Genomic DNA, 26,342 nt, shown 5'->3' on the forward strand with positions numbered 1-26,342 from the left:
ACACTATTTGCTGAGCAATAGAAAAGTCTTGTGTCATAGTTTATCTCTTACTTAACTTTAATTCAGCTACCAGTTAGGTAAGCAAATATTTTATGTAATACTCTAAATTATATCTGGGAAATAAAATATATGAATACTTTAAATTACATTTCACATACAATACCTCCAGCACACACAAAACCCACTTTTAGAAATAAAATTACATTCTCCTAACCAATGAGCAACTGTCTTCGTAATTTTATAGTGCTAATGGCCATTTCAACAAATCCAATCCCTCACAAACTACCCATGATGAAAGATCACCAAATCTCAAAAAAATGAAAAATTCATAGATAATTCGTATTTTTCCTAACTATACAAACCTTAGCTATTTACACGGGGTAATTACTTCGGCGTAGCTGAATTACGAGCCATAAGAATTCTAACGAGGGTTTACTACCCTGCCGCTAGTTAGGGAGGGGTAGCTAGCTACCCCACCCCCTCACACACACCGGTGATTGCTTCACTTTGCTTAGAGGTAGGACTTATCCCGGGGGACAGGGCTGGCGGGCAAATATGTGTAAATAGCTAAGGTTTGTATAGTTAGGAAAAATACAAATTATCTACGAATTTGTCATTTGTTCCGTAACTGAAATACAAACCACGCTATTTACATGGGGTGACTCAACTCTTAGGTAGGGGGTTAAGTCCCTGCCATACTGGCTTTGGCTTGCCCGGGGACTCCATATTCAAGTGTGTAAGTACTCAAGAAATAAGGAGTCCCTGCTCCTCGCTAGCATGCTGTGAAACTGCTGCGGCCTACATAAGCTGTGTGTGAAGGTGAGGAAGTGACTCGTCCTAGGAAGTTGACCTGGAGTTCTTCAGATGGAAATCTAGGCTAGGACTCTCCCAATACCACCACACTTAATACTAGGAACACAAGGGAGCATGGTTTACCTGCAGTGGTTCGAGGTCAGCTGTGCAGAGAACCCAGGATGCTGCTTTCTCCAAGGGAGGGGAGGATGAAGAAAAGAATAAGGGCCAGTCAGATCTTTTCATTCACGCAGACTAAAACTGGGTAACAATGCCCTCAACCTTCTGCTACTTGTCCATTAAGGAGACTGAGGTTAGACCAGCTGTTGTGCAGCCACCACAGGGCCGATAGAGAACGTATCGAGCCTCCTGTGTCACGTCTTGCAGGTAGTGGGCCGTGAAGGTGGTCTGACGCTTCCACACCCCAGCTTGAAGGACCTGCGTCACTGAATAATTTTTCTTGAAGGCCAGGGACGTAGCTATGCCCCTGACATCATGCGCTCTAGGGCAACGTGACGGAGAAGGGTCAGGATTCAAGGCCAGGTGTATTACCTTGCGAATCCAGGCCGAGTTAGTATTCCTGGTGACCCTCCTCTTCGTCTTCCCAGTGCTCACGAACAGGGCTTGCATCCGGGAACGAACTGCAGCTGTTCTTTTAAGATACAACCTCAGACTCCTCACTGGGCACAGTAGGAGATGGTCTGGGTCATCTGTTACAGAACGGAGACTCGAAACCTGGAAAGAGTCGAACCTAGGGTCCGGCACTCCCGGATTCTGAGTCTTGGCAACAAACTCAGGAACGAAGCTGAACGTTACCTCCCCCCATCCCCTTGAATGGGCGATGTCGTACGAGAGACCATGTAGTTCACTGACTGGCTTGGCCGAGGCCAATGCTAGCAGGAAAACCGTCTTCCAAGTAAGGTGGCGATCTGAAGCCCGGCGTAATGGTTCGTAGGGAGGTCTCTTCAGAGACCTGAGAACTCGAACCACGTTCCATGGAGGAGGTCTCACTTCTGACTGAGGGCAGGTAAGTTCATAACTTCGTATGAGAAGGGAAAGTTCCAGCGAGGAAGAAATGTCCATTCCTTTAAGCCTGAAGGCAAGACTTAAGGCTGAGCGATAGCCTTTCACTGCTGAGACTGAAAGGGGCATTTCCTCCCGCAAATACACGAGGAACTCTGCTATTGCTGGAATAGTGGCATCAAGGGGAGAGATACCCCTTCCACGACACCAACCACAGAAGACTCGCCACTTCGCCTGGTAGACCCCTACGGATGACTTGCGCGGGTGACCAGACATCCTGTTTGCAACTTGTTGCGAAAAACCTCTCTCCGTGAGAAGATGCTGGATAGTCTCCAGGCGTGAAGTCGAAGTGAAGCTACGGCTTTGTGGAAGATGTTGGCGTGTGGTTGTTTGAGTAGCTCGTGACGTGGAGGGAGTTCTCTCGGAACCTCAATGAGGAGTTGCAGAAGGTCCGGGAACCATTCTGCGTGATGCCATAGCAGAGCTATCAGGGTCATTGAGAGATTGACTGATATTCTGGTCTTGTTGAGCACCCTCCTCATCAGACAGAACGGGGGAAAGGCGTACACATCGACGTTGTCCCACCGTTGTTGGAAGGCATCCTGCCAGAGAGTCTTGGGGTCCGGGACCGGGGAGCAGTACAGCGGGAGCTTGAAGTTCAGCGCTGTAGCGAACAGATCTACCGTCGGGGAACACCACAAAGTCGGACTTTGTTGGCTACTTGAGGATCCCAAGACCACTCGGTACTCACTATCTGCGTCACTGCTCAGACTGTCGGCGAGCACATTCCTTTTGCCTGGAATGAAGCGAGCCGCTAGTGTGATTGAGTGGACTTCGGAGCATCTCAAAATCTCTACTGCAAGATGGGATAGCTGTTCTGAAAAGGTACCTCCCTACTTGTTGATATAAGCCACCACTGTGGTGTTGTCGCTCATCACCACCACAGAGTGGCCCCCCAGGATTTGGTGGAACTTCTGAAGTGCCAGGAACACGGCCTTCATTTCTAGCAGGTTTATGTGAAGGTACTTTTCTGATTCTGACCACAGGCCTGAGGTCCTGGGGTTCAGAACGTGGGCCCCCCACCCTTTCTTTGATGCGTCCGAGAACAACAACAAATCTGGGGGAAGGACGAGAAGATCCACTCCCTTTCGTAGGTTCTCGTCCGCCACCCACCACTGGAGGTCTGTCCATTCCGCAGGACCCACAGGGACTAAAGTGTCTGGGGAATCGTGACCTTGATTCCACCGGGACTTGAGTCGCCACTGGAGATATCTCATTCTGAGGTGACCGTTGGGAACGAGACGGGCCAGGGAGGAGAGGTGGCCAAGGAGACGCAGCCACGTTTGGGCTGGGAGTTCTCCTCGATTGAGGAAAGGCCTCGCGACCTTCCTCAGCCTTGCTATCCTGTCGTCTGATGGGAAGGCTTTGTGGAGATTGGTGTCTATGATCATGCCTAGATATACCAGTTTCTGAGAGGGCTGCAGAGAGGACTTCGAGATTTACCATGATCCCTAGATCCTGGCAAACTTCGAGGAGCTTGTCTCGGTGGCGAAGAAGGGTTGCCTCCGAGTCCGCTAGGATCAGCCAGTCGTCCAGATAACGAAGGAGACGGATGCCGATCCTGTGAGCCCACGATGATATCAGGGTGAACACTCTGGTGAACACCTGAGGGGCTGTGGAGAGACCAAAACACAGCACCTTGAACTGGTAGATCTTGTTGTCTAGGCAAAATCTTAGGTACTTCCTTGAAGACGGATGAACTGGGATCTGGAGGTACGCGTTCTTCAGGTCCAGTGTACACATGAAGTCTTGTGGTCTCACTGCAAGTCTGACCGTGTCTGCCGTCTCCATACTGAACGGAGTCTGTTTGACAAACCCGTTCAGGGTTGAGAGGTCGATGACTGGTCTCCAGCCTCCAGACGCCTTTCTTACAAGAAAGAGTCTACTGTAGAAGCCTGGGGACCCATCTACAACCTCCTGGAGTGTGTCCTTCTTCAGCATGGTCTGGACTTCTGCCCAAGGGGCTTGCCCTCTTGCCGATCCCATGGCAAGAGAGCTCAACGACACTGGATTCGCTGTCAGGGGAGGTAGAGAAGCTGTGAACGGGACGCGATAACCCTCAGCGATTACGGAAATCGTCCAGGTATCTGCCCCGAGTGGCTGCCACCTTGCCGCGCAACTTTGTAGGCATTCCCCCACTGGTAGACATGCAGGGGGACTGCCAACCCTACCGTTTATAGCCTCGGCCGTTTCCTCTAGGGTTCTTGCCTCCCCTGGAGGACTTCTTGCTCCTCCTGCTCTTGGCAGGAAAGGGCTTAGACACCTTCGGCTTTGCTGCTGTCGTCTTCTTTGTGTCCATAGCCGGACGGGGCTGTTGGGCCGCTGGAGGTTTGTAGGGCCTCGATGTCAGGGCCCTATGGATGAGGGAATCCTGGTTGGACTTCCTCCACCTCTCAGCAGTAAGCTCCATGTCCTTAAGCTCGAACAAACTCTTACCGAGCACGGAAAAGTGTCTGAGCCTGCTAACATCCGAACTGGGAACCTTCTGGTGGAATCTCTCAGCCACTGCATCCCGTCATTTGAGAATCGTATTGGCCCACAAGCTCGAGACATGGTGGGCCAGAAACTCGATGGTCCGCGTGCCTGAGAGCAAGAGAGTCTCAGTGCCTTCCTGGTGCTTTCTTTGTAGAGGTCCTCAGACCGCACGAGGATGCCCAGAGACCCCAGTCAGATGTCAATCCACGAAGTTGCCTGCATGGCACACTTAGCGACCTTCTCCTGGCTTAGGATCTCAGTAGCTGAGTAGGACACGTGCCGGTTGGAGAGTCTCTCTAGAGGGACTCCCCCGGCGAGTTCTTCCACAGAGTGGTGAATAGGAAGACCCAAACAAGACTCCTCAAGGATCTCAAAGTACCTCCTCTGATGGACTCGAGGAGGAGAGAGGAGCTTGTTACCGGCGCTGGATCTACTGGAAGAGGCAAGCTCAGAGAGCTGGCCCTCGACCTTGTCCCTGGCACTCTTCATCCCCTGAGACCAGGGCAAAGCTGCACTGGCCATAGAGGGTTTCTGGGTGCCGTAGACACGGTCCAAGACCGTGTCCTTACCCTCACGAGGAGGAATCTCTGGGTCTGGAATCCCATTGAGGTTCCTCATGAGGGTCAGGACTTGCCAGAACACGTGTTCTGACTCTTGGTGCTCTCCTCCTCAAGGACTGGCAGCAGTCTCCTGTCCCCAGTGGCTCTTTCTGGGGGTACACGTAGACATCCTCGGGAAGTCTAGCTGGCTCCTGTCTGATCCTTGTTGACGACTTGGAAATGGAGCGGGCGCGTGGGTGCGGCCACGCGTAGGAGATGGCGAGGGCGCGTGGCGCGCAGGAGCTGGATCGTGAGGAGGCTGGATACGAGGGCACGCCGCATCCTGATGCGGCACTGACGGGCGCGAGAGGGCAGTGGCGCGTGGGCGCGTATCCGGAAGAACCGGGAGAGGGCGCGAGTGCGCAGGTTCAGGATAGCGCGAGGGTGGGTTCGCGCGTTAGAGTGTAGGTGGGCGCTGATGCGTGAGAACAGGCATATTAACCTGTGGGCGCGCATCAGGATGTGGGCGCGCTGGTGTGCGCTGCTGCGGTGGGCGAGCAGGGCGCGCAGTTGAATCATGGCGCACGGGTATGCCTTGAGAGGGACTGGAACCTGCCGCGCAACCGGAGCGTTGCGTGCGACTGGAACGCGTGCAGCATCACGCGGTCTAGAAGGAGACTCCAGGGGTGCCTGTGAGCGCCCGTGCGCTAGTTTAGGCACCTCCTGGACTGCGCGCTGTGATGTAGAAGCGCGCTGGTGCGTTAGCGAGCGTGTGTGCGCTGTAACTGGAACTGCGCGCGATGGGCGCCCTTCTCGCCTAACTCCAGACGGGCACTGCGAGTCCAGAGGTACCTGTGAGCGCCTGTGCGCTAACGTAGGAGCCTCTTGGACAGCGCGCGACGTGGCAGGAACCGGGGAATGCTTGGGGCGCAGGTGGGCGCTGGCGTGCTAGATCAGGAACTGCTGGAGGGCTCCGGGGTGCAGAAGGATGTGAGCACGCAGGGGCACCCTGGCGCGTAACAGGAACGGGCGCGCAAGCACGCAGGTGAGCGCTGTGGCGCTAAGACTGGAACTGCAGCAGCGGCAGCATGAGGGCGCGGAGGTTGAACCTGGCGCTTGAGGGCAAGAGGCGCAGATTTGTGGTCAAGGCCCTTAAGCCCCGAAGGGGCCGGTGCCTGCGCAGTGGCAGGATCAGGTGGCGAGTAACGCGCATCAGCATCCTCGAAAGGTGACGGCAGGTCAGCAGGTCTGGAGGGAGACTGGTCGCAGGGTCCTGAAGGACGACCATCATCCGAAGGGGATCGCGAACGATCCCCAGAGAAGTCTAAGGTGGTAGCTGGCAGGATCGGCGAACGGTGAGTCGTCTCCTCCGCAGAGGACTGTGGTGACGACGAACCGAAGAGGTGCCTCCTAACTCCCTTGTGAGGGGAAGGAAGGCCTCTACGGCGAAGGGAAGGACGAGCCTTCCGCCTTATACGCCCACGAGGGGCCGCGGGGTCAGCAGGCTGACCATCATAGGGCCTCCGAAGAGGAGTCTCTGCGAGTGAACTCCCCCGTGGAGGAGAATCACCGGCAGGAGAGACCGTAGGACTTAGTTCCTCCCTCGAAAGGTGTTCGGAGGGGGAACCTAAGCCTTCAGCTACCTCAGCAACAGGAACGGGGGTTTGACTAGACCCACGAGATGCCTCTGTCACAACAATGTCAACAACAGACAGAGGATCTATCCCTGCTGTAGTTGGTGATTGTTTGACAGCTGCACCAAGTTTGATCATGTCAAACAGGGCTTCCCGGGAGGGCAAACTCTGCAGCCCCTAGGAAGCCCAAAGCTACAACAAATCATGATTATTCACAGATAAATCAATGTTCATATCCTCCTCCGGGGGAGGAGGGGCAGCCGCCTCGATATGGGAGGCAACTACCTCTCCCGCATCCCGGGATCAGTCAACAGCAGTATGGTCTACGCTACCACTCGCCGGCCTCTCGGAAGAGACCGCTCGAAAGGGAGCTTCGGAGGAGGAAAGGGCTACGGAAGAAGAAGTCTTGGAATTTTCTCTCTTCAAAGAAGCCTCTGAAGGAGAAAGATCCCTTTTAGAGTTTTTCTTCCGACGCCGGGCAAACCTCTCCCACTGGGAGGTAGACCACTCCCTACATTACCGCTATCACACCGTTGGCCCCTACAATGAGGACACAAGGTGTGGGGATCGGTGTCGACCGCCAACATAAAGGTCCCACAAGGGCAGCCGGGAAGTCCAGGGCATGTACGCATAGTCAGTAGAGGCCAACTTCAACCCCACTGGACAGGTCTGTTCTCCGCCCGAGCCAAAAGTAAAGTGAAGCAATCACCGATGTGTGAGGGGGGGGGGGGTTAGCTAGCTACCCCTCCCTACCCACCGCTAACTAGCGGCGGGATAGTAAACCCTCGTTAAAATTCTTATGGCTCGTCATTCAGCTACGCCGAAGTAATTACCCCATGTAAATAGCGTTCCCTCGATTCAACCAAGATCAAAATTTTGGATAATCAAATTTGAAAGTACAGTATCCTTAACCCTCACACCTGCTGTATCCTCTAAAATGGTCTCGTTATATTCTCCAAACACATGAAAAAACTAAGACTGTTCTTTTCCTAGATATACAATAAACAACCTTTAAACAAATTTTCATCTGTCTAAAAGACACATGAAAGTGTCCACAGCTGTAAGATCACTAACTGGAGAGGAGGATAGCTTTATTATTAGCAAAAACCTATTTCTTACATGTAAACATGTAAAAAGCAAAGCTAAATGACAAAATATTAACCAAGATATGTTAGATATAATAAAAAAAATATGAGAAACAACAAATGCGCCAAAACTCATACAATTAATTAGTAAAGCAGGTTATACAAAGCGCAAAAACTATTGGGGCAAACACAATTAGGGTAATGAAAACAACCTCTAAAAGGATGTAATATCAGTCTATAAATCCATGCAAGTAGTAATGAAGAAGTACTGGCTAAACATTATCACACAAAAAGGAAAAAAGCTAAATATTATAGTTAAAACCAATGTATCACTAATGGCATGCAAAATTCTATCACCTACTTTATTTAACTTTAACTATAGTCATGCTTTAAGCTACCCTAGAATTGTGACCAAGAAAGGCTCAAAAAATCAATTTCCAATGTGGAAAAATGGATCATAAGTCTGAAAAATAAAAACACACACTACCCTTTTATTAAAAATGGTCTTCATACAATCCATTCTACATATGGCTCATATTGGCTGTTCTAAATAACCCTTTTGATAATGAAATGGTTCTGAATAGCCTACTAAAAACACTTAAGGGCTAATAAATAATTCAATGAAAGAAAATAAAAGGATAGCAATGAGTAACCCAATGAAAAAACCACACACTCGCACAATGAAGGACTCATGACCTAACTACCGTACACCCTAATTATCTATTTACAAAAGTTTAAAATGTTCTCTGCAGTCTTTCATGAAATTAAACATACCAGAATATATTTAGCTAACTTCATGCTGATTATCTCTTTTCCCCAGATCCTTAATAATACACGATATATCCAACTAACAATTCCATATCAATCATTAGAGTTCAAGAATGAAAGCTTTCACCTTCTCAGATCCTTGTTGTTACATAAAAATGTTATTTTCATTAGTAAAATAAATTTTTGAATATACTTACCCGATGATCATGTAGCTGTCAACTCTGTTGCCCGACAGAAATCTACGGTCGGGATACGCCAGCGATCGCTATACAGGTGGGGGTGTACACAACAGCGCCATCTGTGAGTAGGTACTCAACTACTTCTTGTCAACAAGAACTCAATTTTCTCCTCGGTCCACTGGTTCTCTATGGGGAGGAAGGGCGGGTCCTTAAATTCATGATCATCGGGTAAGTATATTCAAAAATTTATTTTACTAATGAAAATAACATTTTTCAATATTAATCTTACCCGATGATCATGTAGCTGATTCACACCCAGGGTGGTGGGTGGAGACCAGCATACATGTTAACAAAGAAGCTAAGTATCCCGTATCTTATTTTAGCCGTTATTCAAAATAACAAACATAAAATAAATAAGTACCTGGTAAGGAAGTCGACTTGAACCATTACTCTGCCTTTTTAAGTACGTCTTCCTTACTGAGCCTAGCGATCCTCTTAGGATGCTGAGCGACTCCTAGGTGCTGAAGTATGAAGGGCTGCAACCCATACTAAAGGACCTCATCACAACCTCTAATCTTAGGCGCTTCTCAAGAAAGAATTTGACCACCCGCCAAATCAACCAGGATGCGGAAGGCTTCTTAGCCTTCCGGACAACCCAGAAATATTTCAAGAGAAAGATTAAAAAGGTTCTGGAATTAGGGAATTGTAGTGGTGGAGCCCCCACCACTACTGCACTCGTTGCTACGAATGGTCCCAGAGTGTAGCAGTTCTCGTAAAGAGACTGGACATTCTTAAGATAAAAGACGCGAACACTGATTAGCTTTTCCAAAAGGTTGCGTCGAAAATATTTTGCAGAGATCTATTTTATTAAAAGGTCACGGAAGTTGTGATAGCTCTAACTTCGTGTGTCCTTACCTTCAGCCAAGCTTGGTCTTCCTCATTCAGAAGGGAATGAGCTTCTCGTATTAACAGTCTGAAAATAATAGGATAAAGAATTCTCTGACATAGGCAAAGATGAATTCTTAACTGAACACCATAAAGCTTCAGACGGGCCTCGTAAAGGTTTTTAAAATAGAACTTAAGAGCTCTACAGGACATAATACTCTTTCTAGTTCATTTCCAACCATACGATAAGTTTGGAATAACGAACGATATTGGTTAAGGCCGAGAAGGCAGCTCGTGTTTGGCTAGAAAACCAAGATGTAGAACATGTAGCCGTTTCGGATGAAAATCCGATGTTCTTGCTGAAGGCATGAATCTCACTGACTCTTTTAGCTGTGGTTAAGCATATCAGGAAAAGTCTTAAAGGTGAGATCTTTCAGGGAGGCTGATTGAAGTGGTTCGAACCTGTCTAACATAAGGAATCTTAGAACCACGTCTAAATTCCAACCAGGTGTAACCAAACGACGCTCCTTCGTGGTCTCAAAAGACTTAAGGAGGTCCTGTAGATCTTTATTGTTGGAAAGATCTAAGCCTCTGTGACGGAAGACTGATGCCAACATGCTTCTGTAACCCTTGAAAGTGGGAGCTGAAAGAGATCGCTCTTTTCTCAGATATAAGAGGAAGTCAGCTATTTGAGTTACAGAGGTACTGGTCGAGGATACGGATACTGACTTGCACCAGTTTAGGAAGATTTCCCACTTCGATTGGTAGACTCTAAGGGTGGATGTTCTCCTTGCTCTAACAATCGCTCTGGTTGCCTCCTTCGAAAAACCTCTAGTTCTCGAGAGTCTTTCGATACTCTGAAGGCAGTGAGACGAAGAGCGTGGAGGCCTTGGAGTACCTTCTTACGCGTGGCAGACGTAGCAGGTCCACCCTTAGGGGAAGAGTTCTGGGAACGTCTACTAGCCATCGAAGTACCTCGGTAAGTTATTCTCTCGCGGGCCAGAGGGAAGCAACTAGTGTCAACTTTGTCCCATCGTGAGAGGCGAACTTCTGCAGTACCTTGTTGACAATCTAGAACGGAGGGAATGCATATAGATCTAGATGAGACTAATCTAGTAGAAAGGCATCTAAAAGAACCACTGCTGGGTCCGGGATAGGTGAGCAAAGTATTGAGAGCCTCTTGGACATCGAGGTTGCGAAGAGATCTATGGTTAGCTGGCCCCAGGTGACCCAAAGTCTCTTGCATACATCTCTGTGGAGGGTCCAATATGTTGGAATTATTGTCCCTTCCTACTGAGACAAACTGCTAAGACATTCAAGTTGCCTAGGAAGAAATTTGTTACTAGTGAAAAGTCTAGACCTGTTGAACAGGAGAGGAGGTCACTAGCGAACTCGCACCATGTCAGAGAGTAGGTCCCTCCTTGCTAGGAGATGAACATCAAAGCAGGGAGTTGTCCGTGTTGACCTCCATTACTTTGTCTTGAAGGAGAGACCTGAAGCTTTTCCAGGTCAGACGTACTGCCAGAAGCTTCTTGCAGTTGAAATGCATTGTCCTTTGACTCGAGTTCCATAATCCCAAGCATTCCCTACCGCCTAAGGTCGCACCCCAGCCTATGTCCGATGCGTCTGAGAAGAGAACGTGGTTGGGAGTCTGAACAGTCAGGGGAAGACCCTATAAAAGGTTGATAAAGTCCTTTCCTCAGGTTAGACCAGACTTATCTTCCGGAAACCGGGATCGAGACCGCTTCTAGCGTCTTGTCCTTTTCCAGTGAAGAGCTAGATGAAACCGAAGAGGACGGAGGTGTAGTCTTCCAAGTGACACCTATTGCACCACGGATGACAGTGTCCTAACCAGACTCATCCACAGCCTGACAGGGCCGTATTCCTTCTTCAGCATCTTCTGGATGGATAGCAGGGCTGGGGATTGATCTTCTTGTTCAGCCATGTCCTCATTAGAGGGTTCCTCATCCGAAACTGATGAGGAAACGGCAACGGAGTGGGCAACGTCTGACTCGCTGAATCCGGTCGCACTGGTGGATGCGTGACGGAGCCGGACACAAGATCATGGTACTGCTGCACAGTCTGTGAACTGTCAACCATGGGGATGCGAGGAAGTACAGCGACAACCCGAAACTGTCTAGACTGTCTGGGTAGTACAGACAACCCCTTATCGGGTTGCTGAGGTTGCCGCACTGCTTCACAACAAGTCACCTCTGCTGGTTGTTGAACGTCTTCCCAGTGACACACTGAACGTCCACAACCACCTCCGAGAGTAGCTTAACATCAACGTGCGACTGGCAACCCACACTGGGTCGCACCGGTGGAGGAACCATCTCAACTGGCGGACGTGAGTAGGATACCTCAGCGTCAACAGGGCGTACAACCAACCGGTAGGAAGGTCGTTGGCAAGAAGGTTCTTCTCCGTAAAAAATCCTCTATCAAGGACTAAGCTTGGACTGCATGTCTTGCAACAAAGCCCAAGGTCTATGGGAGCAGGTGTGGCAACAGACGGGGTTAGCGACTGAAGCGGAACCATTTACCCTCCCTGGAAGCATGTTATGCTTAAATTAAAGTCCATAGGAGGCTAAGCAGCTTAAGGCTCCTCTCCAAATGACAGAGTCCTCAAGGGAATATCAGAAGGAGGGAGAACAGCACTTTCTCATCTACAGGAACCATATCCGAGAAAAGCTAGGTTCTCTCAGTGAGGGTTTCACTGGTGCAAAAGCAGCAGACCAGAAGGCAACGTTATGAAACTGCTTGACAGTCTGTGAACTGTCAAAAACTGAACTGTCAACCACAACAGGAGCGTGAGGACATACCGCACTGGTGTATAAGTAGCAGACCAGAAGGCAACGTCATGTAACTGTTTGACAGTCTGTGAGTTGGCAACAACCAAAGTTGTGTGGGGAAGCCTCAACTCCTGACTGACTAGTTTGCTGCGGGCGAGTGGCGGTAACCACAGTGTGTTGCGGAGGCTGACACACCGTGTCAAAACACGGCAGCTTGTGGTAGCTCACGCACGGCAACGGAGTGCTCTGTGTGTGGGAGTCATCATACATCTGGCAGGGTTGACTGTGCATGGGTGGAGGAGCTCTCACAACAAGAGTGTGAGAGCAGGAAGCCATGCCGGGCGCACAACCGTGGGAGGTGTAGGCCCACGGGTGCATCGTCAACCTTCTCCGCAGTCGGAGTGTGGGAGCTGGCAACAACAAAAGCAGAGTGCTGGTGCGTGGGAGGGGCTGCGGTGGGTTGCGGAGCATGCTGAAAGGTATGCGGAGCATGCTGTATGGTATGCGGAGCATGCCGCATGGGTTGCGGAGAATGCCGCATAGAGCTGGAACCCGGCAGCTCTACAGCACCTTCCCACTGCTGATGCGGTAGCTCACGCATGTCAACGGATGGTGCAGCAAGAACATGCGTCTGGCAGGGTGGACTGCGCATCGGAGGTGGAGCTCTCACAGGTGGAGTGTGGGAGCAGGCAGCCGCAGTATCTGCTGAGCGCACAACCTCGGCGGGTTGTAGGTTAACAGGTGCATTGTCAACCTTCCAGCACGATACTCCTGCATGAAGGAACAAGCTGAGACTGTATAGTCTGCAGCATGGACCACTAGGGTCTATGAAAGACAACAACAAACGGAGCTACTGTCCGTTGTGACTGAGGGTCTAAAACAACTGGTGCGGCAACAGACGGAGTTACTGCCTGTTGCGGTACCACCTTGCCTCTCTTGGGAGGTGTGCAGTTGTCGTACTGCAGCGAGTCCGAACTGACCCAGTGGCTACACCTAGGCCGTTGGACTTGCGCGGAAGGGACCGACTTGCACTTAAAAGCTGCAAGATTTGGTCCATGGTTTCTGCGAGAAACCTCTTCCGCAGACGAGGAATAAATGGGCTCTCTCGTCTTTGTGTGGGTGGGGTGATCACGTCGGCAACGTGTGTAGATACACCCGAAACCACGGAGGGAAACGTTTGTTCGTCGATCAAGGCCTGTGGAACCCATAAGTCCTTCGACATTACTTCTCCCCTGGGCTTGGGAGCTTGTAAGAGGTATCGGACAAGGTGAACAACTGGCACGAACAAACGAACCCTCGAACGCAACACTGTAACACTTTGCGCATATCACTTTATCACTTTTGATTTTCTGTTTGCACTTGTTTCACTGAACTCGAAACTTTAAGTGGTTTGTACCTGAAACACGCAATCCTATCCTTCATTAAAAGGTAGTAATTGCGAAAACAGTTTTACAATGTAACAGAAAAACATAATGAAAGATAAAGAATTCAGTGGCTGGAAAAGAGACTAAACACTAGATCAAATAAACTACGTTTAAAATCTCTCACCGCATAAAGCCTGGGAACAAGAATAAAACTCTAGAAACGTTTTACCTTCTTCCCCTATAGCGACTAGGGAGAAGAGTAAAAAAAAAAAAAAAAAAAAAAAAAAAAAAAAAAAAAAAAAAAAAAAAAAAAAAAAAAAAAAAAAAAAAAAAAAAAAAAAAGAGAACAACGTTACCCGCTTGAACGAAACGTTTATCCTCCTCTCTCTCCCTCCGTCTCTATCTCTCTCTCTCTCTCTCTTGACTTAGAACCTGAGAGATGAGCCCAATTATATATCGTTAAAACATATTATTTGTTAAAGGAAAAAAAACTGAAAGGTTTCCCAAATAAAAAGTTCCTTTATTAGAATTAAAACCATTTAAGCTAAGAAAGAATGAACGAAACGCTAGAATCGGTTTACTCTTACTGCAACGTGAAACCGTGAAATACTCTCTCTCTATCGTAACGATAGAGCGCAAGTTGAACGTTCTGAACGTCAACAACTGCGGAGCCTAACTAAACGTTAGTTCAACTTTGAAAACAGTACGAGACTATCAAAGAAATTCTTTCAAAAACATTAAAATTAAAACAGCATAAATTCTTAACAGGAAAAACGATATGACGGGCTCAATGTTAATTAACTTCGGTTCCAAGTAAGGACCGCCTACTATTAGGAAAGGTCGCATATAAACAAACATAAAAATTAATTTTTATAAGTTTATACATACATACATACATATACCAAAGGCACTTCCCCCAAGTTTGGGGGGTAGCCGACAACAACAAGAAACAAAACAAAAAGGGGACCTCTACTCTCTACGTTCCTCCAGCCTAACCAGGGACTCGGCCGAGTTCAGCTGGTACTGCTAGGGTGCCACAGCCCAACCTCCCACATTTCCACCACAGATGAAGCTTCATACTGCCGAGTCCCCTACTGCTGCTACCTCCGCGGTCATCTAAGGCACCGGAGGAAGCAGCAGGGCCTACCGGAACTGCGTCACAATCGCTCGCCATTCATTCCTATTTCTAGCACGCTCTCTTGCCTCTCTCACATCTATCCTCCTATCACCCAGAGCTTTCTTCACACCATCCATCCACCCAAACCTTGGCCTTCCTCTTGTACTTCTCCCATCAACTCTTGCATTCATCACCTTCTTTAGCAGACAGCCATTTTCCATTCTCTCAACATGGCCAAACCACCTCAACACCTCCACTCTAGCCGCTAACTCATTTCTTACACCCGTTCTCACCCTCACCACTTCGTTCCTAAACCTATCTACTCGAGATACACCAGCCATACTCCTCAGACACTTCATCTCAAACACATTCAATTTCTGGAATGGAAAGTTAATCGAAGAGGCCTATAAATGGCGGAGAGATATAAAATAAATTTATAACTTTGTTAAGCAAAATTACCAAAAACCTAAACACTTCCGTCTAAGGGAAGGGTGGGTCATTAAAAGTGAAAGAGAGTCTATACTCTCTTCGACACCAACACTTCCGTCTAAGGGAAGGGTCGGCCATTTAAAAGTGAAAGAGAGTCCATACTCTCTTCGTCACCATAATTAAATCTATCCAAAACGAGTTCAAGTTTTGAAATGAAGATAAAACCCCTGCATAGCGAAAGCTCAAAACTGGAATAGTGTACTTCACCAAAAAGTTGTGAAAACAAATCCAGTTAGGGACGGCGTATTAGTAGGTCTTGCCGGTGGCACGACAGAGGAAAAATTGAGTTCTTGTTGACAAGAAGTACTTGAGTACCTACTCACAGATGGCGCTGTTGTGTACACCCCCACCTGTATAGCGATCGCTGGCGTATCCCGACCGTAGATTTCTGTCGGGCAACAGAGTTGACAGCTACATGATCATCGGGTAAGATTAATATTGAAAATTTAAGATTTTCTTTTTAACCTCTTTATATCTCTATTGGCCAAAACATTAATGCTGTGGTAAAAATTATTAATACCGGTAATCAAAAATAATGTTCATCACTTATTAATAAATCCATTACTAAATCTCCAGACACTTTTTGGGGACATCCACTTGACTTGGCTCAAAATATATTAGCACCAAAAAGAAAGAAAATTGTCATGGTATAGCATGAAAGAAAATATAAAAATCATGTAATCATACCAACTCATGTAAGCACAGCACTTTTATGCCAAGATCTCAAAAAAAAAAAAAAAAAAAAGGAGAGAGAGAGAGAGAGAGAGAGAGAGAGAGAGAGAGAGAGAGAGAGAGAGAGAGAGAGAGAGAGAGAGAGAGAGAGAGAGAGAGAGAGAGAGAGAGAGAGAGAGAGAGAGAGAGAGAGAGAGAGAGAGAGAGAGAGAGAGAGAGAGAGAGAGACTGCATATTCATTGTTAGGTTTCATCAGCTGCTTTGTCGATTCCTGGGGCAGATTACATAACTCTTTAACGAAGAAGTAACCTTCGAGATATGTAATTAGCTACTTCTATGTAATAGGATCATTTATTCTACTGCAGTATTACCGACCTTTCAGAAATTAGATAACGTACATGTGTAACACTTTTCATGGAAATACCTTGCTTTTATATTATAATAATTAGTGCTTCATACCATATCCCTTTATTATCAGTCATAGCCATTAGTAATACGACAGGGTTTCATTAGATTCAAAGCTAAAAATTTTGTATGCCACCGATCATAACCCACAAAACCTAACAGCCAGTTTAGTGGGTAAGAAGGATTGGATTGATTATCATTCTTTGAACAAAGCATACTTGACAGCCATTAGAATATAGCTTTCATTAAATTGAGATAAATACAAAGAGCTAAATAAATAGCAAGGAGTTATCTAAATCCATTTCCCAGCAACAAAAGGGTTGTAATGGCTAAAATCCTGGAGGAAAAAATGAAAGAAAAGCTATTTACCAAGAGTCTCATATCAGTAAAAAGAGCCTCTCTTACTCAACACTAGGGCAACTTGATAGTCTTACTTGTAATTCTGACAGTTAGGGTGCGCAAACTACCCTGGGAAATGCCACGAGGGGGAGTGCCAACTCTGCTACTGGCACTAACGGAGGCTGTGTTGGAATTGTTATTACTTGTCGCTGTACTTGTTGCAGTACTGCCTGATGAAGTGTTTACGGATGAACTCGAAGAATTTCCTGGGGCAGCTGCACTCGATCCAGCTGATGCACCACTGGCAACACCAATGTCACCACGGGCCAAGGATGACAATGCTGAGGCCACAGCGGCTGAAGCTGCCTGTGCTAAACCACCAGCTAAACTGCCATTCATGGGACCCATTACAGTGGCTGGCATTGGAGCTGACACCATTGTAGCCGGGTCCATACTGTATTCAAGAAATGCTTTGTTAATGTAAAATTAATGAGTACAATTGTAAACTTTGTTAATACAATCAAAACATACACAAATCAATTCTTAAGGTTTTTTAGCAAAATTTTATGAGAAAACCTAATGGGGCATGGCATAAGGATGTTGAGGAACCACTATAACTGACCGACTTACAATCACACTGTACTTGGATTTTTAGCAATGTTCAACTTCATCCCCTTACATTTGCACCATGCACTAATTCAAGCTAGATCTCTAGTCAACAACCACAAATCTATATTAGGTCTCCCAGACTAACATCCTGTACCTAGTACTAGGTATGAAGTTAATTATAACAGTCTTGCCTACTACATCATAAGGCTCAATACTACACAGTGTACAAAAAGTTTTATTTCAGCTGTGACCATATTGTGGAATGATCTTCCTAATCTAAATTGGTAGAAATTCAAAGTTCAAAAATTTTTTGCAAAAGCTCTTTTAACAAACAAGTTGACATAACTTGTTCCATAGTTTATGCAAGATTGATTTATTATAATATTGTTTCAAAGTTTATGTATGATTGATCTATTATAATATTTTTACTGATCTTAACATATACAGTATACTGAATATAGTTTATTATTCCAATGCAGTATTACCTTTCTGTACTTGACTACATTCTGTTTCTCTAATTAATGTTATGACATATATAAATAATAACTTATAAAAATATTTCTACCAGAAAAACCGAGAAATAAATAAAAGACATCACACTAAGCCGATGGCTTGGAATTACAATTGTTTACGGTCTAATAAATAGATTATATCATATCAAGTAAGGTTATGAGATGTACGAGAAAGGAAGGCGGTGCAAGGTTGAATGTCATGTTGAATGGAGAGTTACTTGAGGAGGTGGATCAGTTTAAGTACTTAGGGTCTGTTGTTGCAGCAAATGGTGGAGTGGAAGCAGATGTACGTCAGAGAGTGAATGAAGGTTGCAAAGTGTTGGGGGCAGTTAAGGGAGTAGTAAAGGAGTAGTAAAAAATAGAGGGTTGGGCATGCATGTAAAGAGAGTTCTATATGAGAAAGTGATTGTACCAACTGTGATGTATGGATCGGAGTTGTGGGGAATGAAAGTGATTGAGAGACAGAAATTGAATGTGTTTGAGATGAAGTGTCTACGGAGTATGGCTAGTGTATCTCGAGTCGATAGGGTTGGGAACGAAGTGGTGAGGGTGAGAACGGGTGTAAGAAATGAGTTAGCAGCTAGAGTGGATATGAATGTGTTGAGGTGGTTTGGCCATGTTGAGAGAATGGAAAATGGCTGTCTGCTAAAGAAGGTGATGAATGCAAGAGTTGATGGGAGAAGTACAAGAGGAAGGCCAAGGTTTGGGTGGATGGATAGAGTGAAGAAAGATCTGGGTGATAGGAGGATAGATGTGAGAGAGGCAAGAGAGCGTGCTAGAAATAGGAATGAATGGCGAGCGATTGTGACGCAGTTCCGGTAGGCCCTGCTGCTTCCTCCTGTCCCTTAGATGACTGTGGAGGTAGCAGCAGTAGGGGATTCAGCATTATGAAGCTTCATCTGTGGTGGATAACGGGGGAGGGTGGGATGTGGCACCCTAGCAGTACCAGCTGAACTCTGAGTCCCTTGTCAGGCTGGGAGGAACGTAGAGAGTAGAGGTCCCCTTTTTGTTTTGTTTCATTTGTTGATGTTGGCTACCCCCCAAAATTGGGGGAAGTGCCTTGGTATATGTATGTATGTATGTATCATATCAAGGTCCTTTAAGAGAACTTGGATTTGCCAAACAAGATAATAAAATATGTAGTTATTTTCTTGTCAAACCAAGCTAACCTGTTAAGTGCATCCATTTCTGAGTAAAGAGCTTCCATGTCTTCACTTGGCGGGGTAGTTGTGCTTGATGCAGACGCAATACCTTCGTCCGTAGCCTCACTTGTCTGTGGTCGGTTGTCTTCGGTTGTATCGGTTTCCATTGCATTTCTGTCACCACATGCTCCAGTGGTCTGAAAAGTGACATTTCATTAAAAACCATTTGCTTATTTTAGGAATATTTCCAACTTTGATTGTTCCACAGTATATTCAATGAATGAGTGCTGTCAACATTGGTTTGGTATTTTTGATTCTGAGGAAAATCCTGTCTCAGCATTATTTACAATTACCTTGAACAGACTTTTATGTTACTATAATTTCCTTTAAAAGACTTCCCTCAACTTAAACCTGATCATTGAACAGTATACAGCAAAATTCATGATACCAGAATTTAGTGATTTGCATTGAAAAATCACTAGCTGGCAACTCTCACATTCTTAACATTTCTAATGAGACTAGCTTCTGATGACAAAGCATTTGGAAACTTCGTTCAAAAAAAGCTACACAACCGCAGAAGAAAACGAAGAATTAACAAATTTTTATAACCAAGCATTCATTTTCAGTTTACAGTTTGCATATCCTCGTCTTACTCATGGGTGACTTGAACTTCGCCCTTCTGGTTATACGTCTTATTAAGCCTATAGGCCTAGGAAAAAATAAAGGATGTATACTAAACAGACTGTGGTGAAATTTCCCAAATCGTACTTTATGGCCTGACAGACATCCTTTATAAGTTAATAGATTTGATGCTCATATATATTGCTGCCATCTGACATATAGCGTAGGCCCTGGTATGTTAAGGCCTAGACTCCAGCGCTATATTATTATTATTAATCGAGATATGTTTGTTATTGTAGAATCTGCACATAATAGCTGTGGGTGAATATGTCCGACCGGATTATAGTCTTCCATTCATAAAGCAGAAGTAAAATAAGAGAGGTAGAATTAATTATATTTCTAATACAGAAGATAACTCACCACCTAGCTTATCAACTTATTTAATCATCATTATTTCCTATCCCTGAAGAAACCCCTCGAGAATCTGGACCTAAATAGGTAGCACTGACTATAGCCTAAGATATGGCCTATAATAACTTATTGCAAGCTTCGAACCACGATCCTAACTAACTTTTCCTTTATACGCAAAACAACAAAACTAACTTTTCCTTTATACGCAAAACGACAAACAAAAATAAGTAATAACTTTGAATTCATATCCAAATGCATAAATTAATACCATTAGACTATAGGGCTTCTTTAAATCTATCGCCATTTTGATGCTCTCTTCACAGTTTCCTTCTATCCAGACAGACAGTTGTACAAATAGTCTCACGGAATCACTGTGACATAGGGATTTGTGCTACATTAACGTATTTACTTTTTGTTGTGAAATATTATTCTAGCACAAATTCTTCAACAATAATATTTTTCAATGATAAAATTCCACATAAAAGTGGACCAACACTGTCTCATACATACACCTGTTTGCAAAGTGAAATATTACTTTTAATACTAAGTGGCAACTTGAAAATTCTTGTCCGATGCGAAAATTAAAAAGTATTACAAATTTTGCTGGATACTGTACAAATGCACTTTTATCTACAAAATATAAGATGTTAAAATTCTTTTTTTCTAAAAACTACTACCTATTTGATTATTGTATAGAAATGTAGGTGAAAATACAAAAGTAAAAAAAAGCACACTAAGAAAAATCCAAATTTTGTAAATGTTAAAATGTTGATGAATAATAGTGGTTATTGAGTCATTTATAGCCACTTAACTACTGTCCATTAAGATTCATATGCAATGTTTGAAATTTGACCTTTCCTAAGTAGGAGACTCTTCATTGTAGGCTACATTGAGTGTTAAAAACTTTTCTTTACTACTAAATTTTATCATTAAAGATCCAAAAAAGTAACCAGCCATTACATCACTGAAAAAACACTTGAGCATTTCAGCAAACATATTTAACCCTTTTACCCCCAGGCTATTTGGAAATTTCCAACCCTTAACCCCCCCGGGGGTTATTTTTTTCCAAGCACATTTGGCAGTATATTTTTTTTTAAATTGCTCTAACAGCCTTAATTTTTGTCATAGAGAGGTTAGGTTGGTCTCATTCTCTTGGAAAATGCCTGAATTTTCTAAAATAATTATGAAAAAATATGAAAAAAAAATTTTTATAGCATTATTTTGCAAGGACGTACCGGTACGTCCATGGGGGTAAAGGGATGGCTTTTGTGAAACGTACCAGTACGTCCTTTGGGGGTAAAAGGGTTAAGAGTATTTGCCATGCTAAGTAATGAAAATCTTGAACTGAACAAATTATTATAAGATTATAAAAAAAAAACAAGGTTCTGTACAGTATCAACCTAAAGTTTCTAAAATGTAGTTTCTCTGATACAGTTATATACACAAAAGGCTGAAGATAGGAGTTTGACTTATCTATACAAAGAGATTGGGTCTCAAAAACTCCATGGGTCAAATATGCAAAATGAGTAATGCAAAAGGAATCCAAAATTTTTTTGATTTTTAGTATCTATTGAAAATTAATCGACAGTCATATCTCCTGTAAAATCATTATCTGGTTCTAAAACACTCAGCTTGAAATCAATAATTACTGGCAATTATTCAAAATTCATCCTGACGACTTCCAATAATCCGCTAGAATCGATCCCATAACGTTCCAGATACAGTCTCTTGTTCAATAGCTCAACTTGTTTACTACACTATTTTACTAGTAAATTTCTGCAATTAAATTATGTAAAAAAAAAAATGATGTTTTTTCCTATTTCTTAACAAAAATTGAAAGTGAAATACAAGACAACATGATGTAAGACTATATATATATATGGTAGATCCAATTTATTTTAAGTGTCTATCCCCGAGATTTAGTGAATATTCTATCTTACTAGGCCATTAATAATACAGTATAGTGCCTTCTCTGCAATGTACTACAGATGCACCAGTCAGTGCCAAACCACACTGAACAATAAATACAAGAAAAAAGCACAAAAAGAAAAAAAAAATCATGATTGTTCAAAAGTGCCCTCACTGATACTTATGAACCTTCAAGTATACAATTCAAAAGAAGAAAAAAACTTTACCTGTTCACCTGAACCAGACTGCTCATTTTCAGGAGTAGACTGTGAGGAAGCGGCTGCTCCTTGCCTTGATCCTAGTCGTTGATCTAATTGGTCTAAAACAGCAGCAGCTTTATCTAACATTGATCGGGCTTGGTGAAGGCGCACACCTGAGGAACTTGGGCCCTGAGCTGTAGGGACTGCAAAAATTGACATCTCATTAGAAAACAATTATCATTAGACAAAAAGAATACTTTCAGTAATGTCATTTAATCAAACCATGATTAACATGTCTTTAGTTAATGTACAATACTATTTGAATTCTCTAAATTTTCCCATAAAAAAAGAACTGGAGATAGAAGAGTTAAAAAGCAAAATAATACTCTTAATACATTTCAAGCAACCACACTTAGCAAAATACAAAATTTTAAACCAATAGTGCCTGCTGCATGATAATTATTCTTCACTTATGCACAGGATTTCTGATTACACGGGAACAAGACAAGAAAGAGAAAGTGTAATTTTACATTCACAAAGTTGCTGATAAAGTGATGTATTTTAATACATAAGCAAGACAAACGGTCATACAATAACGGACAAAACACTGTTAAAAAGTGCAAAATATTCAAAACTGTGACAATGACTCCTATTCTACAAAGAATAAAAATGAAGGCCAAAGTAATTTTATTCAATCTTTTAATTTGACTGGGTGATCTTTAGTAATACAGTGAACCCTCGTTTATCGCGGTAGATAGGTTCCAGTCGCGGCCGCGATAGGTGAAAATCCGCGAAGTAGTGACACCATATTTACCTATTTATTCAACATGTATATTCAGACTTTTAAAACCTTCCCTTGTACGTAGTACTGTTAACAAACTACCCTTAAATGTACAGAACACTTAATGCATGTACTACAGTACCCTAAACTAAAACAGGCACAAATATTAAAGGTGATTTTATATCATGCATTTCCTAAACACGCTAAAAAGCACGATAAAAAATGGCAACCAATGTTTTGTTTACATTTATCTCTGATCATAATGAAGAAACAAACTGGAAGTAGAGCTTTGCTTATTACCCAGACATATTTCCCATACTTTTCCCTTAGAACTACATCACATCTTCCTACTTTAGATATACTGTGTGTATATATATATATATATATATATATATATATATATATATATATATATATATATATATATATATATATATATATGTATATATATATATATATATATATATATATGTGTGTGTGTGTATATATATATATATATATTTATATGTATACACATATACATAAATACATGCATACATATATATATATATATATTACTGTATATATATATATGGGTTATGGAAAAAATCCGCGAAGTGGTGAATCCGCGATGGTCGAACCGCGAAGTAGCGAGGGTTCACTGTAAAGTTAACACAACATTACAATGAAAACCTAAAGCCTTTCTGTGTAATGGCCACAGCTAATATTTTTATTTCTGAAATCCTGTTATTACCCAACTTCCTAAACTCACCCTAAAAGTCAAATGAAACTAAATACAATACAAACTGGTTGAAAAATGCAGTGTTAACTTCATAGCCACATCACAGAAGAAATAAAACCAATGAAGCGCGATAAACAAATGCTCTAGTAAATTCAGTTCCAGCTCTGTTTACTATACTGTACAAATTAACTAAAGTGACCATTACTACCAAAGTATTTTTACAGTCAAACCAAAGGAACAAGGTGGATATTATTATTACGCACTTCAAAAGCTGCCGTAAAAAACTAATAGCAAAATTTTAGGACTTTTTATCAAGCTAAGGTGTGTGAGAAACAACTTATAATACAAAGATCACAAGTAACTGAATAAATCACAATGAAAGTAAAGTATTAAGTACCCAACTTCAGTCTACTGAACAAGGAAGATTTAACTATATACTTTACATTTAGGAGTAGACCTCCCACATTACTAGGATGATCATTACTGTTTATATCAATAGAGAAGTAAGGGTGAAGTGCATGGGTCATATTTCCTAGTATTGCTACAGTACAATAATTGATTCTACAACTTTAAAACATCTGCCTTGATAAAATGACAAAATTTATCCATAAAGAGAGCACTGGGGAAAAAGGCAAAAAACAAATATTGCTGCCAAGTCTAAAAAACACAAAAATAATATTAGCATTAATGAAAAACTTATTTTCTCATAAACCCCTTACTTATATTACTTTTTTTGGTTAATTAACTGGGCATACACTAATACTTTTTGGAAGGAGAAAGATAATATATAACACTACAACGCCTCTTGGATGAAGAAAGAGAAAGATTTAGCCATCCCTGTTCATGCACTGAAAAGAATCCATTTATTTCATGCAGTGGGATTCTACCCTTCCTTTACAATAGGTCAAGTTCTAATTTAGGTGGAATGAATAGACCTTCTAAAAACCAAAACCAGCTAAGCCCAACAGGCTCTACTGGAAGAAACTTTCGATTGACAAACAATTTAAGTAAGCCAAGGAATTTTGCAGGAATAAGCTGCTCAATATGAAAAAGAACTCCCTGATGTGACAATAAGGAAAATAAAACACTAATTAACAAATGTGGGAAAAACCTTAAGTAAAAGACAAATCAAAGGCTTCAAAATAAGCCTAGACAAAATTAAGACCAAAGAATCTCTGAATCAGAAAACTAAGGAAGAGGAGGAATGTTCGTCATACATCTCGGTATCCATGATGGTAGATATGGCTAAAATTTCCACATTTATACTTGCACTCTACAGATGTGTCTACGTCCAATTGTGTTAAATGAAAAGTGATTAAAACACAGACAATAAAGGTTCTTTGCTTTCTGATGAAATTGCTGTGCCTCACAAGCAATATACATTGGGCCAGAATGGGAAGATAATTGTTCTTATCTCCTTGAATCAAGGGAAAAAGACAATTCAGGGAGACAGGAAGAGGTAACTCCTATCTGGTCGCCTAATAAAGAAACTTGACCTACTTCAAGAAAAAGATAAGGCTTAATGGTACACCACTTATCAGTCAGATGTGGTGCAATGACTGTACCCTGGAAAGACAAGAATCCCAAAAGTATCTCACATAAGTGGGATGAGAACCAAGATGAAGAGACAGACTGAACAGGAAATAATCCACAGCCAAGTGGGAAGAGACAAAAAAGATATCGAACAGTATGAGGCAGAAAACAATGCTGCTATACCCAAAGAGTTGCTGCAATGGACTCAACACTTAGCAGTAGCTCTGACACATATGTACATATTAAAAAAAAAATTGTTGCAAAATTATAAGACAATAAAATTCTACCTAAACCACAAAAATGATGATCACCAATCATCATCCATCTTAGAAAGAAAGTACATTATTATTATCATTATTATTATTATTATTAAAAGCTAAGCCACAACCCTAGTTGGAATAGCAAGATGCTATAAGCCCAAAAGCTCCAACAGGCAAAAATAGCCCAGTACATACATACATACATATACCATGGCACTTCCCCCCAATTTTGGGGGGTAGCCTACATCAACAAAGAAACAAAATCAAAAAGGGGACCTCTACTCTCTATGCTCCTCCCAGCCTAACAAGGGACTCAACCGAGCTCAGCTGGTACTGCTAGGGTGTCACAGCCCACCCTCCCACATTATCCACCACAGATGAAGCCTCACAATGCTGAATCCCCTACTGCAGCTACCTCCGCGGTCATCTAAGGCATCGGAGGCAGCAGCAGGGCCCACCGGAAATAGCCCAGTGAAGAAAGGAAATGAGGAAACAAATGATATAAGCAACAAAAATTAAAATAAAATACTTTAAAAACATTAAAACAGATATCTGATTTATAAACTGAAAAAGTACTTATGTAAGCCTGTTCAACATAAGAAATTTGTGCGAGTTTGAATTCTTGAAGTTCTACTGATTTAACTACCCAATTAGGGAGATCATTCCACAACTTGGTCACAGCTGAAATAAAACTTCTAGAATACTGTGTAGTATTGAGCCTCATAATGGAGAAGGCCTGACTATTAGAATTAACTGCATACCTAGTATTACGAACAGGATGGAACTGTCCGGGAAGATCTAAATGTAAAGGATGGTTAGAATTATAAAAAATCTTAATACGAACTAATAGAACGACAGTGCCAGATATTAATATCTAGCTGAGGACTAAGAAATTTATTAGACCACAAGTTCCACCCAACAAATTAAGATGAGAATCAGCAGCTGAAGACCACACAGGAGAATACTCGAAAAAAGGTAAAATGAAAGAATTGAAAAAAGAATTGCTAAAAGAAAATATCAAACAAAGGG

The 26,342-nt window shown here is 43.2% G+C and overlaps 1 protein-coding gene across 3 annotated transcripts in view; it reads right to left on the bottom strand.

The window, feature by feature from the left end:
- LOC137640157 (large proline-rich protein BAG6-like) overlaps nucleotides 1–26,342 on the bottom strand; it is an 88,853-nt gene that overhangs the window by 52,065 nt on the left and 10,446 nt on the right. For all 3 annotated transcript variants that reach the window (XM_068372670.1, XM_068372668.1, XM_068372669.1), the window contains exons 5-7: nucleotides 22,046–22,221; nucleotides 18,906–19,075; nucleotides 16,711–17,069 (exon numbers count right to left, since the gene is read on the bottom strand). In XM_068372670.1, the coding sequence (XP_068228771.1) occupies nucleotides 16,711–17,069; nucleotides 18,906–19,075; nucleotides 22,046–22,221 (705 nt within the window). The remainder of the gene's footprint in view (nucleotides 1–16,710; nucleotides 17,070–18,905; nucleotides 19,076–22,045; nucleotides 22,222–26,342) is intronic.

Source organism: Palaemon carinicauda, chromosome 4, assembly GCF_036898095.1.
Source record: "Palaemon carinicauda isolate YSFRI2023 chromosome 4, ASM3689809v2, whole genome shotgun sequence".
Taxonomy (NCBI): Eukaryota; Metazoa; Arthropoda; class Malacostraca; order Decapoda; family Palaemonidae; genus Palaemon; species Palaemon carinicauda.